Source organism: Panthera uncia, assembly GCF_023721935.1.
Source record: "Panthera uncia isolate 11264 chromosome A1 unlocalized genomic scaffold, Puncia_PCG_1.0 HiC_scaffold_17, whole genome shotgun sequence".
Lineage (NCBI taxonomy): Eukaryota > Metazoa > Chordata > Mammalia > Carnivora > Felidae > Panthera > Panthera uncia.
Window position 1 is genome coordinate 84,383,870 of NW_026057577.1, and position 18,131 is coordinate 84,402,000.

Sequence of the window (18,131 nt, forward strand, 5' to 3'; positions counted from 1 at the left end):
TTGGGATGCCCCGGGTGCCATGAATCACTAGCATCTTATTTCCCTTTGGCAGGGAGTTCAGCATCGAGCTCAAGCCAAAGACCCAATCAAACCAAATTCCTAACCTCATCTCTTGGGGTTACAGGTAAAGCTTAACAAAAAATAAAAAGCTTAAGCAAAAATATTATAAACTATAATAGATAATTAATGAGGGATTCACTAGGGGGAAGATAACCTCTAGAGTATATAGAAAGAGCAGTTTTAAGGAGCAAATCTTATAATTAACCCCTGGGCTGGGACAGAGCGCCCCAAAGAGGAGCTCGCCAGCCCCTCACAGGGCTAAGATCCAGACTTTATTGAAGAGGGCAGAGTTCTCAAACTGTGGCTCACTGAATGGCAGAGAAGTCACACCTACAGAACACTACCCTGTGGAACCTAATACAAATCTTGTCTCTACAGAGCCTGGAGAGTTATTCATGGGTAGTGGCTCACTTTAGGGCCTCCTCTACAGAACCACTAGAGTTAGGGATGATGGAGGAAATTTCTGACCTCCAACCACTAGTGGAGCTTGGCACTGGAGAAAGCCAGGAATGCTACAAGCGCCTGCCTACCCATATACCAAAACCAAGAAGCAAAACCCTTTTCTTCCTGCGATGTCTCTTCAGTGCCCTCTACTGACAAAGCTTCAGCACCTGCTGGCAAAGAAAAACTTACTTAAAAGGGCCCAGATCCATTTTCACGGTGCAGTCAAAAAGGGTGGATTTGGGATTGAGTGGCAATTAAACACTAACCCCCACGAGCATTACTTCTTAGGCTCCACTCATAGATTTTGTAGCCAGCTGTCGTTGGCAGTCTCCTTTCCTTCACGTTTCATCAGGAAGTCGCCAAAAGCAACAGAGGAAAAGAGGAGCCTGAACATAATGAGAAGCCCCTTTCTCCTCTATTTCTACAGCTCCTCACCAAGTTGCCGTCCCAGACACGCCAGGCCCGGTTCCTCAAGGACAGGAAACCTGGGCACCAAAAAGGAAATGAGGAGAAAGCTCACACTCTGTGGAACGTGGGCTGCTGGCGTCTGAAGGCCTCAGAGGGCCTCACCTCCACCCAGGCTGCCTGCCAGTTCACAAAAGCCGTCCGAGGTCTTCTCTCCTCCTGGGCTCAGGAAGGAGGGTGCGGGGCGGGCCCGTTGGGCGGCGCACTGTGATTGGGCACCTGAGGCCCCGCCCCATCCCGGCGCGTCGAGAATGGGCGGGGCCGGCCGCCTGCTCTGCTCCAGGGCTGCGGGCGCGTATTGACCCAGCAGCCGCCTCGCCGCGGCAGTTTCCTCCTGCTCGTGGCGGACGTTGTAGGAGCGCCGAGTGGCGCTGGAGAACCGGCGCTTCGTTTCGCAGCTGCCGCCGCCATCTCCGCATTTACAGGGCGGGAAGGAGGGAGGGGACTTGCGGCTGCAGCTGGAGCGGGCTTCTCTCCGGGGACGCTCCTCTTCTTGCTCTCCTTTTCCTCCGCCGCGCGCCGCCGCCGCCCGCCCCCTGCGCCCTCCCCGCGCAGCCCGGGTCCGGGAGGGGAGAGGAAGGGGCGCCGGGGGGCGGGAGAAGCCGGCTGGCGGACGCGCGCTCGGAGGAAACTCCTGCCCGATCCGTGCGTCCCCGCGCCCGGGGTGCACCCTGGCCCGGCCTCGGCGGCGGCGGCGGCGGCGGCGGCAGCAGGAAGGCGCTCCGGCGGGGGTGGCGCCGCGGGGGCGGGTCTGGCGGTCCCGGCGCTAAGTTGTGGGGCCGGGCTCCTCCCGACCCGATTCTTTTACCCTGGGCTGCTCAGACGCAGCTCGGTGCTGTCTACCCCAGCTCCGCCGATCCCGCATCTCTTGGGTGAGGGGGACACGCCTGCCCTCGTCTAGAAAACTTTTCCTGCTGACTCGGTCGGGGCGGCGGTGGCAGGAAGTCCGGACAGCGACCTCTTCTCCTCCTGCCCTACGCGTCCTGCCGGGTGCCGGCGCCGAGCTCGAGATCAAGTTTGCGGGGGCCCCTTCCGGGCTGCAGGCGGGTCCCGCCTTAGGAGGGGACGCCCGACCCCAGGGAGGGCGGTGGGCCCGGGCGAAGGCCGAGGGCGCGTAGTGGCGCCGGAGACAAGGTGCGGAGTGCGGTCGGAATCCGCACCCACAGCCGAAAGCGCGGAGAGCAGGAGCCCGGGAGCAGAGAGCCTCCGGCGGCCGCTTGCAGGAGTCCACAGCCCTCCTCCTCCTTTGGTGAGGACAGTGTCCTAGCCTCGAGTGTATCGAGGAAAATGAAGTTAAGCCGGCAGTTCACCGTGTTCGGCAGCGCGATCTTCTGTGTGGTGATCTTCTCGCTCTACCTGATGCTGGACCGGGGTCACTTAGACTACCCCAAGAGCCCGCGCCGCGAGGGTTCTTTTCCTCAGGTAAGCACCGGCGTGGGGCTCCACGAGCGTAGGCGTGGGGGCCCGTGTTCCCCGCTGCTTCGCGACCTCTTCCTCCCGCCGAGGTTCCGCGCCGGGGCAGGGCGAGGCCGAACTGGAGGAGGCTCCGAGCCTCCTACAGCCTCGGCTCTGCAGCGTTCGGACGACGGTGCCGGCGACCCGTGAGCCTCCTCCTCGCGGGCGCCCCGAGTTAACAAAGTGCCGGGCGGCATGCGGTGGCGGGATCGCGCTCCAGGGTAGTGGCCATGTTCCCGCACTCCCATTCGGGCCTGTTGGGGTGGCCTGGGGCACCTGCCTGTTGGGGAACCGACGCAGCGCCCGATTACCGCTCTTGGGCAGCCCCTCGGCACACACAGGGTTAAGCTGCACAGACCGCCCCCCCGAGCGCCCCCAGTCGCCAAAATTGATCAGACAGACCCCATCTGGTCTGTTTTATCACCCCACTGTCTCTCGAGTAATAAGCAAAAGTTTATTTCGTGTTGCAGACCTCTTAGATGTGAATCTGTAGGGTTGATTTTAGTGTCGTCATTCTTCAGCTATTACATAGGGTTTGTTGGGAGCAGACGTGGGAGCCCAGTAGGGAAGCGCGTGTTATACTCAAGCCGGAAGCTGTGGGGCGCTCAGTCCTGCGCCCAGTGGTCAAATTCTCCATCGAGTTGGGAAACCACCGGTCTTAAGTCTTTTATTTAAAGTTACTAAAAATAAGCAAACAGACAATCGGTTCTGTTTGTAAGGATACCGCGCCGCGTGTGCGATTTCAAGTTTCAATTTCTTTGCCCCTGACCTGTGCAGTTAAGAAATTTTAGTAAAACTGGGTGTTGTGTATACTCTGTAATGAATGAACTTGAAGATCTCAAAGCCGTGACAAGCTGATCTAACTACTCGACCCAGGGATATTGAACAGGTTAACGAGGTTTTTTTGTTTTTTGTTTTTTTCTTTTTTGACCATGTAAGTGCCAGAGAATATCCTTGCCATTTGTTCTTGTGTTATGCTAGGGCGAAAGGCTTGAATTTAATTAAAATTAAATTGTGAAAGTGAAAAAAGACCTCTTTGTGGATGCCGTCATCCATACAGAGCCCTCAAAATGTTTTGCAGGTGATAGGTATTAGAAATGCTGTTGCAAACATGTTTCAAAAAATTTAAAAGCTTCTTCTTAGGTAGTAAGCACTGTGGAGCATCTTTCAATCTTCACTTCAGAGTCTGTCCAGTGCCTGTTGATGAGACTGGATAAAAGTTATAAAAGGGGGTGGGGAGTTCACCCTGTGAAGCCATAGCAAAAGGAATTCTAAGCCTTGCTTAATATGTTGTATAATTTGGGGACTAAACTTGCTTTGATTTTTTTTTTCACCCCAGTAATCACATTTTCAGAATTTTCTCCATTACAGGAAAAATCATAAAAGCTGATATATTTTACTTAAGCTGTTATCTTGAATAATGTCCTTTGGCTTTGGCTTGATGATCACTTGGAAGTGATTTATGCAAACATCTGGGGCTGGGGTTTTCTGGCAACCTTGACATTTTACTGTTTCTAAAGAAGTGAGTGACTCATTCAGTTACTGGGAAATCTTCGGCAAAGTTAATTCCAATATTTTAATATCCAGCCTTAGTCCTCCTCAGGGGGCTGAAGTTCTGCATAGAGCAGAATGCATTTGATGGAAAGTGGCGGTGGTTGCTGGAAGAGAAGGCTCTTGTATGTATTCTGTTTTGTGTGCAAGGAAGGGGATTTGGAAGGTGGAGCTTTTTATACTTAAGGTTGCTGTTCTCAGATTTTCAGGACTGGATTTTCATTTCAGGAAGAAAGCACTTTTTACTGATTTGGTTTTGGAGAGCCACTGAATTCCCAAACAGGTGGACAGGATAAACACTCTGTAAGTCCAACTCTTATATGTCTGACATCAACCTCTGTGTCTTACAGGATAAACTCGATTCCCACCGCTAGTAGATGAGGAACCTGAGGCACAGAGAGATTAACTTGCCCAAAGTCACACAACTAAAAGCTGAGATTTGAACAGGTGGCCTGTGGAGTCTAGGTTCTCAGCCACTAATAGTATACTAGCTCATAGTAGTTCTTTGCCTAATGTTTAGGCCTCAGTCTGCCTGCAGAAAAGGTCTGATGTGGAAGATAGAGCATGTTGCTCTGTGGTTCCTTAGCTTATGACTTTTTTTTTTTTTTAAAGGAACTTTCATTATGAAGCTCTAATGAATGTGCTCCTTTCTCTGAAACTTTAACGTTTGAGATTTGTATCTCTCCCAAAATGTCTTGTTGCTCACTTTGCAGCTAAATATTGTAATGAAAACCATTATGCAGCACAGCATATAGTCTTTTGAGTTGCTTTTTTATTTTTTTTTCATTACTGCTAACTCCCATGTAAACCTTAATTTGATGAGAACACCAAACATAACAAAAGGAGCTTGCAATATATTATGTATCTTTGGTGAATTTGAAGCAAGCTAGTCTGTCACTATGCATCATTTTTGGTATCTAGTAGAATGATTTATCTATAAAGGGATTGATTTCCACTGAATTTTAGCTTAGGATTTAGGATTTTAGTTTCTTTTAGTCAGTGTGGAACCTTTAGTAATGTATATGGTCTCTTTGTAAGCAAGGTATGTTTTAAAGCCATCCTAAATTGAGAGCAGTCTATTTGCTGTTCTGGCTTCATCCGTTTTCCTTCCTCCTACAACTCTGTGTTTTCTACTACTTGGCCAGACTCTGGGGCAGAAGTAGGCCCAACTCAGGGTACTTTCATTTGTCCCACCCTGGGACAGCTGCCTGCCTCTGACATAGTCTTTGGAAGGCTTTCCCCTGTGCTCCTGGGAGGAATTCCTTTGAGGATTGGAGGCAACAGGTGGTCTTACCTGTGTTAGCTTCTCTGTATATTTCAGGGTTAATAAATCTCAGCTAGAAAAATTAATTAAACTTACACTTCAGTTAAGAGGCTGGCCAGGGCCTAATGCCCTGAAAGATGCTTTGAGGTATTGCAAGAATTCGAGCAGCTGGAAAAGAGAGACTTCATTAAGGTCTTCCTGAAATTCTTCATCACTTCTTATAAGCAGATTTAACAAGTTGCTTACTGTCTACCTTGTATGCAATAGGATGTCTTATTAATGTCTTATGTTTGGATATGTAGAAAAATAGGGTGTGCCTTGCTTCTCCGTACTCTAGTGCAGAGAACCTCTCTCTAGGTTATAGCATTTGTTGCTAGGGCTTGTGCACTTGTGTATAAGGGATTTTGTTTCATTTAGGGGGCTGTACTCTTTGAGATCTGTGACTTTGGGGACGTGATGGAACTTTGACATTGGTGGCAAAAGGGCATTGAAGAGGAATGCAAGAACAGGAAAGCCCCTGGAGAGGCTGGTCTCCACCACCCCCTCTTAAGGTCAGCAGTTCTGCAGAACTCCTGCCCACCAGGTCTCACTAAGACCCAAGCTCACTTCCTATACACCACCTGGGGCAAGAGTGCATCTGGTCTGAAGACTTAAGTCTATTATTTTTTTAATTGAATTGAATTTGTTGTTTCCAGATCAGCACTGCTCTCAGTGCCTAAACAAATACTTTTGTTTGGGAGATGTTGTAATCCTATTTATCAGAAAGGCATCTTCTCTGTGACTCATTAATTAGCATTATGGGGTATCTGGGCTGAGGGCAAATTAACTAAAATTACCACTTTGTTGTTTTTACTTTGAGTCAGGTTTTTTTTTTTTTTTTTTTTTGATAGATGTTAAAACTTTGGTCTTTTTTAACAGACTGGAATAAGTGTTGAGATTTTTCCTGGAATTAGTAGTTCAGTAGCAGCCGTTTATCCCTTGCTTTATTCTTCGATCCCAGTGGTCCTAGTTTTCCCTTGTTGTTCCCTTGCTTCCAGAGAGACCTTTAGAAAGTGGGAGGATATTCAAAAGCATGGGATATGACCTCTGGATGCTGGATTGGAAGGGCCTTACTCCCTTGTGTCTTGGTGGTCGAGTTCCAGGTAGCATCAGCTTTTACAGTGCAGGTAGAGCTGAAGAGAGGAGGAAGAACTCCCAAAGAGTGGGTTTTGCTTCTTTTAATAGTTGTGATTATTAGGTTGATCAGGAATGCAGATAGACTATTTTGGCTAAAGTGGGTTTCTGTTTCGGGTGTAAATTTCAAGCCAGGCTGCTAATTTTAAGGTTGAAACCATGTTTAGGTTCAAACAAATTTGAGGGGTGATTATACTGGTGACCTAGGGCTTGAGTATTGCTATATTTGTCTTGTGATGGGTAATAAATAATCTGATTTGAATTAAATGAGTCTCTCAAGGGTACAACGTAACTTTTGTGAAATAGTGTATTTAATGTCATGTTATTTGTACTGTTAGGCAGACAAGCACATAGTTGGTATCCAGTAAATATTTTATGTTGTGTTTGTAAGTCTAACATACTGTTTTCTAAATAAAAGGTCACCTTTGAAGTACTTCAGCTGAAAACTCCCATGCCTTTTCTATTCTGTGCATTGTAGGATGCTTTGCAGCATCCCTGGCATCCATCCAGTAGAAACCAGAAACACCTTTCTTCTTGCCCCAGTTGTAGCCACCAAAAATGTCTACAGACACTGCTAAATCTCCTCTGGGGGAAGAAATCAACCCTGTTGAAAATCACTTGGCCAAAGGCCTGTTCTTTATACCCTTTGCACTTTGTTAGCATTTTGCTTTTTAGGAAGGAAAGATCAGAAGACTTAGCTCTAATTCTCAAAAGGAGAAGTAGCATTTTTTTTATATGAAATGAATCCTTTCTCTGGATGCTGAAAATTCACTTACATTTTTAGGATTCTAAATTGCAGTATGTTACTGAAAACACAAGCGTAGATATTATGTTCACATGCAAGTTAAAGAAAAAGTGGAAGATTATTGTAATGAAACTTCCTTTTTTTTAATTGAATAGACTTGTGCTGAGAAAAATGTTATGGCAGGTGATAGTAAATAGATCATCTTTTACTTTCCGTAGGTTGAATTAGAGGTTAAAAGTAGTCTAGGTATATTCCCCTTGTCTTTTTGCCTAGGAAGGTAAGATACATTGATTAGTATAACAAGGTAGTATAAAAATCATACTCAAACATAATTTGAGGTGTGTGAAGTTTTCTCAGGCAAGCTATTTACTTTCTAAAGTGCATTTGTTTTATTTATGTTAATTTTGATGATTCTAGTTACTGCATTTGCTATTTCTTCTGGAGGAAAACCAGGAAGTGGATAGAGATTTCCCTCTTGTTCATTTCATTTTGTTTTAAGTAGGTTTCTTTTAAAGGAAGGACGATGGAAGTGGGGTAGGGAAATAATGAAGTTCTTGGCAGTTATTCCTTTCCTTTTGTGCCCCCAGATGTCTGGTCTTGAACTCAGTCTAAGTCAGCTAACTGTGGCCAAATCTGACCCACCACCTGTTTTTTGTAGGGCCATAAGCTAAAAATGGTTCTTATGTTTTCAAGTGGTTAAATATTTCATGACATAGCCACACTTGTTTTGCTACAAATCATCTCTGGCTGCTTCTGTACTACAGAAGTTGAGCAGAGCTGAGTAGTTGCCACAGTAACTCTCTGGCCCAAAAAGCCTAAAATATTTCTTCTCTGGCCCCTTACTGAAGAAGTTTGCCAACCCCAGGTGTAACCTGTGTTTTTCTATTATTAACGTTAGAGGCAAATAGTATGGTTAGATCTGTTGAAGCAGAGGTGTATGTTGAAAATAAAATTCTTGTTCTTGTCACCTGGTTATTAGATAAACTTAGTGAAACTTAGTTTGTGTTTTCAGAGTGTGTTTTAAAACTGGTGTTATATACATGTTTCACGGATTTCCGAGTATCCTTGGGGAACTTCTGTGCTGGAGCATGGACATGCTTGACATGTTTAATTTGTTTCCCTTCTATCACTTGCAGATTTCTCACTACAGGACTGCTCTGGGATGGAGGGTTCTGGGGCATGAACTGCAAAATTGATCCATAGTCTCCAGATCGAAAACCATGACTTTATTGTATTTTAGATGTGCTATAATTCACAGATAGGCTGAATTCTGAGCCTAATCAGACTGCTTGGGTTAGTTAGTATTGTGGAGGGAGAGCATAGGTCCGGGCATCTTCTTCATAAACTGTAGATCTAGGATGGAACTTGGCAGACCTCTCTGAGACCCTGAAGGCTGCTCACCTCGGAGGCAGAGAACTACCAGCATGTCTGCACGGGCACCGGACTGCTGCTCTTCCAAGAGTAATTAATTCCTGCTAATTTTGATCCTTCTTCATGCTTCTTGAAGGTTATGTGTGACTTTCTTCATTCCTTTTGGCACAGGCCACCATCCCATTTGTGTCCTCAGAGATTGAACTGTCATCATTAAATTGCAGTACACTTAGTCTGAACAAAATGAGCGTAATGAACCTAACTGGTGTTGTGATTTTTAAGTATTTTCCCCCCTATTTTTAAATGAATGCATTTGTGCATTGTTCACATGCATCTGGATTTCTCACTGGCTTCCTTTGCAGGCAGTCAGTCACCTTTGGGAGTCAAGAGAAATGAAATTCTTTTTCCAAAGGCAGAGCAGGCCTCAGATGTGACTTTTTGCCACCAGTCAGCCTCCTTGTCCTGAATGAGGAGTCTTGAGAGCAGGGAAATTGGCCAGTGATTGATTGATTGATTTTTCTTTGTAAACACATGTTTTTTTCTAGGACGGATGGTGTTTTGTGATGGGAAGCACTCCTCATTCAGGGCAAGGCTGTACTTTGGGGCTGAAGATAGACTTTGTAGCAATTCTCCCCTGCTCCTTCATACCACAAGTATGGAAGAAAGTGGGACTTGTGGGTCCTGGCCTTTGTGGTAACATTTTTACCTGTGGAACATTAGCAGATAGAAGCCAGAGAATATGACTTACTCTCACATTTATTTTCTCCATAAAAAAGTCCTGGATCTGCATTTTGAGAGTCTATAGAGATAGTCATTCTTTTAATAGTCACGAGCACCCCTAGAAAAGTCATAATAGGAAGTCAGGCATAGAATTTTAGAGTAGGGAGGATCCTTCTAGATCAGGTAGTTTAGTCTTTGATTTTTCAGATAACACTGAGACACATAAAGTTAACCTCATCAGTTTGTCCTGGGTCCTGTAACCAGTCATAGCATACCTGGAATATGCATCCTGGCCTATAATTCAGTGCTTGTTGTTGTACTTTACTCAGCATATATTTGAGAATTACCTTAGAGGTTACTAGATAATGTTACTTGCTTTGCAAGAGCATTTTAGTTATTTGAAGCAACGCAACTGCTGTTTGTGAAACAATTAGAGACAGCTGAATGCTATTTATTCATCACAAGAGTTAATTTTTAAAAGTTAGAACGGTGCCTGGCACATAGTACGTATTCAGTAAATGCTAGTTATTACCAATGAACACAGATTTATGGAGTACCTATCATGTACCAGGCACTGTGCAGGGGGTCTTGGGACACAGGACCTAAGAATAAAATAAGAGTCCATGATCTTAATTCTTACTCTTGGTTTAAGGGCAGAGGCCTTAAAGGGAATTCAGCACTTAAGCCAGGTAACAACAGCCTGGCTCAAGTTGACCAAAGGACCTGGGACAAAAGACAGGCTTTTCTGACTGGGTAGGACTCTGAAGAGAGAAAGAACATTCCTAGTGTGGAGTACAGAGCTTCTGAAGGCTTGTGGTAATGAAAGAGCCTTGCACCATGAGAAGAGGTGAGGAGATTGGTTTGATTTGGGATCTTTGGTGTTTGTAAAGAGTAACTGGGAAAACATGATAGGTAGCATGGTATCAGATTGTGAATTGCCCTGAGAGCCAGCCTGGGAAGTTACATGACTCAAATGGTAGTGAACCATTGAAAGTTACGGAGTATATCAGGAAAAGCCACGTTGGAGAATTAATTTCATAGAAAATTTTAGACCTGGAAGGGAGCTAAGAGTTTTCAATCTAGATTATTCTGGTAGCAGTGTGTAGGAAGACTCAGAAGCAGAAAGGCAGCTGAGAATCTGTTTGAGGTAATACAGACATAAGGCACTAAATCCCTATATGTACCAGTATTGAAATGGCTAGAATCAAGAGGAAAACGTGTGCAGACATTTTGTGAAAAGAAGCCTCAGGGCTTTCTAACAGATTTTTATCAAGGGTAACGATGGGTGTGGCTTGAGTGAAAAATTTTCCCTCTTCTTTCCTTTAGGGCGTTTGGAGAATTAGCTAAAACTGTTTGCAGAAAGGGATAGTTTGGAAGATAACCCGGTTTGGGAAACCAACCTCAGGTTCAAGTATGAGGAGGTGGATGTTAGTGGAGTAGCCACGGGGGCTGGGGTGCCCAAGTGAGAGATGAGGGAAGGGAGATGCTGATCTGGTAGTCATCAGCAAAGTCAGAGTGGATGAGCTCACTCTGGACTGTGCTTTGTGAGAAGAGAGCAGACAGCCAAGGAACATTTCTTATAGCCAAAGCTATGCTTCTCATATTGAGATTATTGTGTAGCAGATGCTAATATAATGAAGCAGCTTGTATTCAAATTGTCAGAAACCAGCTCATTGATCAGCATACCTAAGAAAAGATAAGACTGTCCTAAGGAAGGATTTCAAAGGAGCATTTCAATAGGAAACTAAAAAAGACCCTTCTCATTTTGGGCCCAAATTATGGAGCTAAAGGATTTTTTTTTTCTAGGTTATAAGAACAGAAAATAGGTAATTCTCTCTCTCTCTGTCTCTTTCTCTCTCTGTGTGTGTGTGTGAGAGAGAGAGAGAGAGAGAGAGAAGAGAGAGGGAGAGATGGGTTTATTAAAGATCAAAAAACAACACTTAAAATAGGGACTTCATAGCTTACGGTTGTTTTTAAGGTCAGACAGATTTCTGAGTACCCCCATACTGCCTCTTGTTGATAGTAAAGAAGAGCCCTTCCTTTTTGATGAGTGGCTGACCACACCCTCCCCCCAAACTGAAGAAATTATAACTGTCTTTGACTCAAGGCCAACTTTTGAAAATTTGTAGGGTCCAGTGACAACACTTGAGATACAAGGTATTTCTTAGAACTTTCAGGGAGAAGATCTAACCAATGATTGTTTGTAAGAAAGAAAAAAAGATTTGAGAAGAACCCAAGGAATTTGTATCCTTAATTCATCTTTATAGCTGACTGTGTGGTACTTAGAAATTTGTTTTCATTACATTTTTATATATCATACTGTGCCTTACTATTGCGTTTGTTCCTTCTGTGGTATTTACCACGCCCCACCTTGCCCTTACAGATCGATTGATTCAGATGGACTTTTACAAAGTCTGTAGGAAAGGATTTGTAAAGCTTTAGAATCTTTGCTGCTTGTACAGAAGAGTTAGGAAATTCAGAATTTATGATAATTCAGATGGGACTTGGCTAAATACTTACCTTTCTCCGGTCAGTAAGGAATAAAATGGGCTTATTCAGTAGATGATTAGTATAAATAAGATTGGAGCCAGGCTGATTATCTACTTAAAACAAGTCTTCAGAGGCCCCCAATACTATTTCTGTACGAAAAACCATCTTAGTCATGTCAGTTGCATTCATTTTAATAGGCTAACACTGTTTAAGTTGATTTGTATTTTCCACTACAATTCTTCTCTTTTTACATTGAAATTATGTTTCTGAAAATTACTTGGGTAAACATGTCTACGGAACTTTTATCATCAGATCCTAGCATACAACATATGCCATTCATCCATGCACAATGAGTTTAGGTGGTATGTAAATAGTACATAATGACAACCCTTGTGCATAAAGACAGGCCTATCTCCAAAAATATAAGACAGAGTAGCAACATCGACCAGCAGTCATTGACCAGGTGATATATGACAGCATGACCCTGGTTCCTTGGGATTTGTTGCTGTCTGAAAGTATATCCCATGAACTTTCATTCATGTTCTTGGGTGGGATACACTGTTGACATTATCTCAGAGTGCTATATATAAGAATAGAAATACATTAAAAATACGTTGTAGAAATAAAACCAGTGTGGTTTTCAAAAAGATACTTTTGCAAAAAAATGTAAAGAAAGGTAATGTTCCACAGAACAGTTTGGGAAGTAATGAATTAAAGGAAGTATTCTATTCGTCAACACCTAATTTGCTTAGCACCACTTTATTTGCAGTCATTAAATGTATCTGAAAGTTATAAAACTGCATTGCATGGACATATTTTACAGTGTAAACACATTGTGCTACTTACAAGCCCTTGTTCTAATCATCATATTGAAGAAGATACCCATTTTGCAGAATCTCGCTTTATATAATAGCTTCATGTCTAAAATGTTGTCTTAACAGGAGGTGGTTTCTTTGCAGCTGCATTGGGGTGGTGTGGATGGGGGCCATATAGTTCTAATCTCAATATACATCTGGAAACTCATGGAGGGGGGAGGGATGGGACTGTGTCCTGGAGCCTGGAGAAAGCGCCAGCAACCGGAGTCCTGATCCCATTTTTGGAGGTGGCAAGAGGATGGGGGTTCACAAAGAGTGGGAAAAACCGGTGTGGCCTGTTGTTAATTCTAGGTCTGGACTGGAAGGCACAGTGATTCTGGCAGCTGCAGAGTCCCAAGGGTACCCTCCTGGGGCAAAGCATGGTGAGCTTGAAGTCCCAGCTCTTCCCTTTACAGTCACCTGCACGCTTGTTGTCCACCTGTATCTGAGTAGCCTCTATTAACGTCATACCCAGGCGCGCGTGAGATTTGTGAATAATGATTTGCCAAGGCAAAACCCGATGCTCCTGTGTTTTGGCAAGGTTTTACGTAATTAAGTGTTCTTTGTGCTCACCTGGTGAGTGCATTTATTTCTTTGAGTGGACGAGTGGAAGCACAAAGACCATAATACCTTGGAAGAGATTCAGGCATGATAAGCTTCAGGTCTGGAAAACACCATTAAAAGGTCATTTGTCACTGTGGTTTGTGGCTTGTAACAACTTGGTAGAGTTACATGTACAAATACGGTCCCTGCCTCAGTTCACGCTTTTTTGGGCTTCAGTACTATACATCTTAAGATGGGGAGTGGTCACTTGAGGGGTTTCTTGTCATTTGATGAAACCCAAATGCCCTCCTGTTAAGTGCCTGAGATCTGACTAAATATAAATAGCAGGGTTTTCTGTGTAGCTGAATGGCGGCTGACTGACCTGGAACTACTGCGGTAACAGTGACACCCTGCTGCAAATACAGACTCTCTTTTACCAAATCTCTGTTTTTATATTTAGTTTTAATACAGCGGCTCTTAACTGGGGATGTGTGAGAATTGCCTGGTGAGCCTTCTACAATTATTAAAGGCAGATCTGTGCTCTCTGTCTAGGTAATCCCCATTCTTATCCATTGCTTTAAATTCATATTCACACTGACCACTCAGGTTTGTGTATTTTCCTGACTTTCAGACTTTGTTGTCACCCTCATACCACCACTATTCGAATACCACATTAGACACCATTAGACCACTTTCTAATGGTTCCAGAAGAGAACCTTTGCCGCCCCCCCCCCCCCATTCCTTCCCCAGGACTCACTCCTTACTTCCCTAAAATGCCATCCGTTATTTTCCCAGTTGCCTCAGCAAAAGAAACAAACAGAAAACCCCCCAAAAGGCTATGTTTCTTCTTTTCCTGTCACTCCCTTCCCTAACTTCCTTTGTCTTGTCAAATCCTTCCTCTTTCCTCTGCCTCCCCTGCCTTGGTCCAAGCCACCTTGGTGTTTGGTGTTTGTCCCGATTGCCCCTCCACAGCTCCAGAATAGCTTTAAAAACACTTTTTATTCATTGATCCTACAACTGTCTAAGATGAAGATGTTGATGTTTCTTTCCGAGAAAAGTATTTTTAACTATAAAGTCTTTTCCTACATCTTTTGTTCAAAGATAAGTGCATGAGACCAAAAGGAGCCCCTCGGAAAGAGGTTGTGTAGTCACATGGTGTCACCTTTCATTCCTCCATTGCATGGGCTCTGGGTTGCTGGGGCTCACAGCGCTCCAACTCTTCTGATGGGGATTTGGATGGACTTCCTCTAGTAGGGACTGCAAGTGGGCGGACACTTTCTAAGCTTTATATAGGGTCAGCTCTTTACCAGGTGTATTTGTTTCCTATAGTTTCTGTAACTTAGTGGCTAAAACAAGAAAAATGTATTACCTTCCAGTTCTGGAGGTCAGAAGTTTTAAATGGCTCTTAGTGGACTAAAATCAAGATGTTGAGAGGGCTGCGTCTCTTCTTTGGGCTTTAGGGGAGAATCCATTGCCACATCTTTTCCAGCTTCTAGAGGCTGTCTGCATTTCTTGGCTCAAGGCGCCCTTCCAGTATGGCATCACTCTGACCTCCTCTTCCATCTTTAGATCTCCTTTGACTCTGCCTCCCACCTCCTTTTTTTCCTTTGTAAGGACCCCTGTGATTACATTGGGCCTATTCAAATATTCTGGGACAGTTTTCCCCATCTCCCAATCCTTAAGTTACTCAAATCAACAGAGTCTTTTGCCATGTAAAGTAACAGATTCACAGGTTTCAGGGATTAGAACATGGACATCATTGGGGTGGCCATTATTCTGCCTACCACACCAAGCATCATTTAAACTGATTTGTAGCACTCATAACCACCCTATGGGTGATGTATTATCTCCATTTTACAGATGAGGAAACTGAGGCACAGAGAAGTTATGTAACTTGCCCAAGGTTACTCTGGGGTAGTAGAGCCAGAATTTAAATTTGACTGGGCTTTATTTTTTGTTTTATTTTATTTTCCAGCTTTATTGAGATATAGTTGATGTATAACATTGTATAAGTTTAAGGTGTACAATATGTTGATTTGATGCACTTACGTGGATATTATAAAATGGATATTACCATAGTGTTAACTAACACCTCCGTCATGTCATATAAATACTATTTATTTCTTAAGATGAGAACATTTAAGATTGATTCTCTTAGCAACTTTATGTAATACAGTATTAACTATAATCATGCTATATATTACAGTCTCAGAACTTACTCATGATTAGAAGTTTTTTTGCTTAGTTTAGTTGTTTTTGTTTTTTATAAGTGGAAGTTTATACCCTTTGATCAACGTCTCTCCATTCTGCCTCCCAACCTCTACCATTCTAGTATTTTTTTGAGTTCACCTTTTTTAGATTCCCCATGCAAGTGCTATCATATAGTATGTGACTTTTTCTGTCTGACTTATTTCACCTAGCATTTCCTCAAGATCCATCTATGTTGTCACAAATGGAAGGTTTCCTTTTTCTGTCGCTGAATAAGATTCCACTGTGCGTGTGCGTCTTTGTATGGGGATATATCCATATGTACATAGATGGACAGCATATGCTTACATCTTGTTTTTTTGTTTGGTTTTTTTAATCTATCCAGCCATTCTTTGTCTTTTGAATGAAGAATTCAGTCCACTTACTTTTTTTTTTTAAATTTTTTTGATGTTTATTCATTTTTGAAGGAGAGAGAGACAGAGTGTGAATGTGGAAGGGGCAGAGAGAGAGAGAGGCACAGAATCTGAAGCAGGCTCCAGGCTCTGAGCTGTCAGCACAGAGCCCGATGCGGGGCTAGAACTCACAAACCGTGAGATCATGACCTGAGCCGAAGTCGGACGCTCAACCAACTGAGCCACCCAGGCGCCCCTCTGTTTAGTTTTAAAGTAATTATTGATAGGTAAGAACTTATACCATTTTATTAATTGTTGTCTGGCTGTTTCATAGTTTCCATGTGTTTTCTTCCTCTTGCTGCCTTCCTTTGTGACTTGGTGATTTTCCATAGTGGTAGGCTTTGATTCTCTTCTCTTTATCATGTGTGAATCTGCTGTAGATTTTGCTTTGTGGTTACTATGATCCTTACATAGAACATTTTATAAATAGAATAGTCCATTTTACTGTAACAACTTTGATTGCATACAGAAACTTTACCCCTTTACTCTTTTTCCCTGCTTTCCTTTTTGATGTCACGACTTCCCTTTTTCTATTGTGTATCCATTAACAGATTATTGTTGCTGTAGTTATTTTAATACTGTTGTCCTTTGACATTTTTACAAGAATTAAATGACTAACACTTTACCATATTAAAATATTACTTTGAATTTGACTATATACTTAACCTTTACCAGTGGTTTTTATATTTTCATAGGTTTTCATGTTACTAATTAGTGTGTTTTATTTTAGTTTGAAGAACTATTTTCTGCATTTCTTGTAAGGCGGGTGTTGTGTGATGAATTCCCTTAGCTTTTGTTTGTGTGGGGAAGTCTATCCCTCCTTCACTTCTGAAGGACAACTTTGTCAGGTAGTGTATCCTTGGTTGGCATTTCTTTTCTTTCAGCACTTGGAATATATCATCCCACTCTCTCCTGCCCTGTAAAGTCTTGGAGAGGATCTCTTTAAGTTGATTTGGTGTGGTGACCTCTTAGCTCCATGAATTTGGATATCCAAATCTCTTCAAATTGGAGAAGTTCTCAGCCATTATTTCTTTCTTCCTTTCTTTCTTTTTTTTTTTTAATGTTTATTTTTGAGAGAGAGAGAGAGAGAGAGAGAGAGACAGTGCGAGCAGGGGAGGGGCAGAGAGAGAGGGAGACACAGAATCTGAAGCAGGCCATTGGCCTGCTGTCAGCACAGAGCCTGATGTGGGGCTTGAACTCATGAACTGCAAGATCCTGACCTGAGATGAAATCGAGGGCTTCAGCTGACTGAGCCACCCAACGCCCCAGCTGTTATTTCTTTAAGTAAGCTTTCTGAACCCTTCTTTTCTTCTTTTTCTTGAATTGTAATAATGTGCAGATTGGTTCTTTTGTTGTTACCTCACAGATGATGTATGCTTTCTTCACTCTTTTCCTTTCCTTTTTCTTTTTTCTTCTCTGGATAATTTCAATTGTTCTGTCTTGGAGCTCACTTATTCTTTCTTCTGCTTGGTCAAGTCTTATGTTAAAGGTCTTTGTTGACTTCAGTCATTGTTTTCTTAAGCTCCCGAATTTGTTTGGTTTTTATTTATGTTTTCCATCTCTTTGTTGAACCTCTCATTTTGTTCTTATATTGTTTGCCTGGTATTGTTAAATTGTTTATCTGTGTTCTCTTGTAACTCTGAGCATCTTTAGAACATTATTTTGAATTATTTGCTGGGAAATGTCTATATTTCCATTTTGGGGGGGACCAGTTACTGGAGGTTTACTGTATTCCTTTAGTAGAGTCATGTTTTCCAGATCCTCTGTGATCTCTATAACCTTGTATGGAAATTTATGTCTTTGAAGAAATCTGCACCTCCAGATTTTATGGACTGGCTTTGGTAAGGGAAGTCTTTCACTCGCGGGGGAGAGGGGAAGCAGGAACATGCTAGTGATCCCAGCATGTGACCCCAGGTCTGCCACCTGTGACGCAAGTTCAAGCGGTGCAGGGGCATGTGGCGGCATCGGTTTTGAGGGTGGCATGATGTCTCTTTGGCTCAGGTTGCTGGGGTCCACAGCATTAACAGCTGCGTGGTCCTTGGCAAATGCTGCAGGGTGTCTGCAGTGGCTGTGAGGGCTGTTTGAGTCCTCACTGGCACCTCCAGGCCCAGTGGGTAGGGGCCAGGGCAGACAAGAGTGGTGTCCTAAGCTGGTGGTGCCCTCAGCTGCAGAGGCCTGTGTGGTGGAGGGCTGGTTGCAGACATACATGTAGTGGTAGGAGCCAAGGCAGGCAGCAAGGGCTGGGGCCAACCGTGGAGGCACTGGTAGTTGCACGGGCCCTGGATGTTGATGTGCCATGAGCCACAACGGCTCAGTCTCATCACGGACACACAGCA

General features: G+C 43.6%; 1 protein-coding gene and 1 long non-coding RNA gene across 9 annotated transcripts in view; one reads left to right on the forward strand and one right to left on the reverse strand.

Annotated features, from left to right (window-relative positions):
* The window catches only part of LOC125934357 (uncharacterized), a 202,843-nt gene extending 201,556 nt beyond the window's left edge, over positions 1-1,287 (reverse strand). For 6 of the 7 annotated variants that reach the window (XR_007461351.1, XR_007461349.1, XR_007461347.1 and 3 more), the window contains exon 1: positions 1,025-1,287. This is a non-coding gene — a long non-coding RNA (uncharacterized LOC125934357). Of the gene's footprint in view, positions 1-939 lie in introns of all 7 variants that reach the window. The other variant, XR_007461352.1, reaches the window with a different exon arrangement.
* Positions 1,288-1,666: 379 nt separating this feature from the next.
* Positions 1,667-18,131, forward strand: part of MAN2A1 (mannosidase alpha class 2A member 1) — a 166,564-nt gene continuing 150,099 nt past the window's right edge. Inside the window, exon 1 of one of the 2 annotated variants that reach the window (XM_049647694.1) lies at positions 1,667-2,391. In XM_049647694.1, the coding sequence (XP_049503651.1) occupies positions 2,257-2,391 (135 nt within the window). In that variant the 5' untranslated portion in view covers positions 1,667-2,256. Of the gene's footprint in view, positions 2,392-12,788; positions 16,023-18,131 lie in introns of those variants that run through there. The other variant, XM_049647695.1, reaches the window with a different exon arrangement.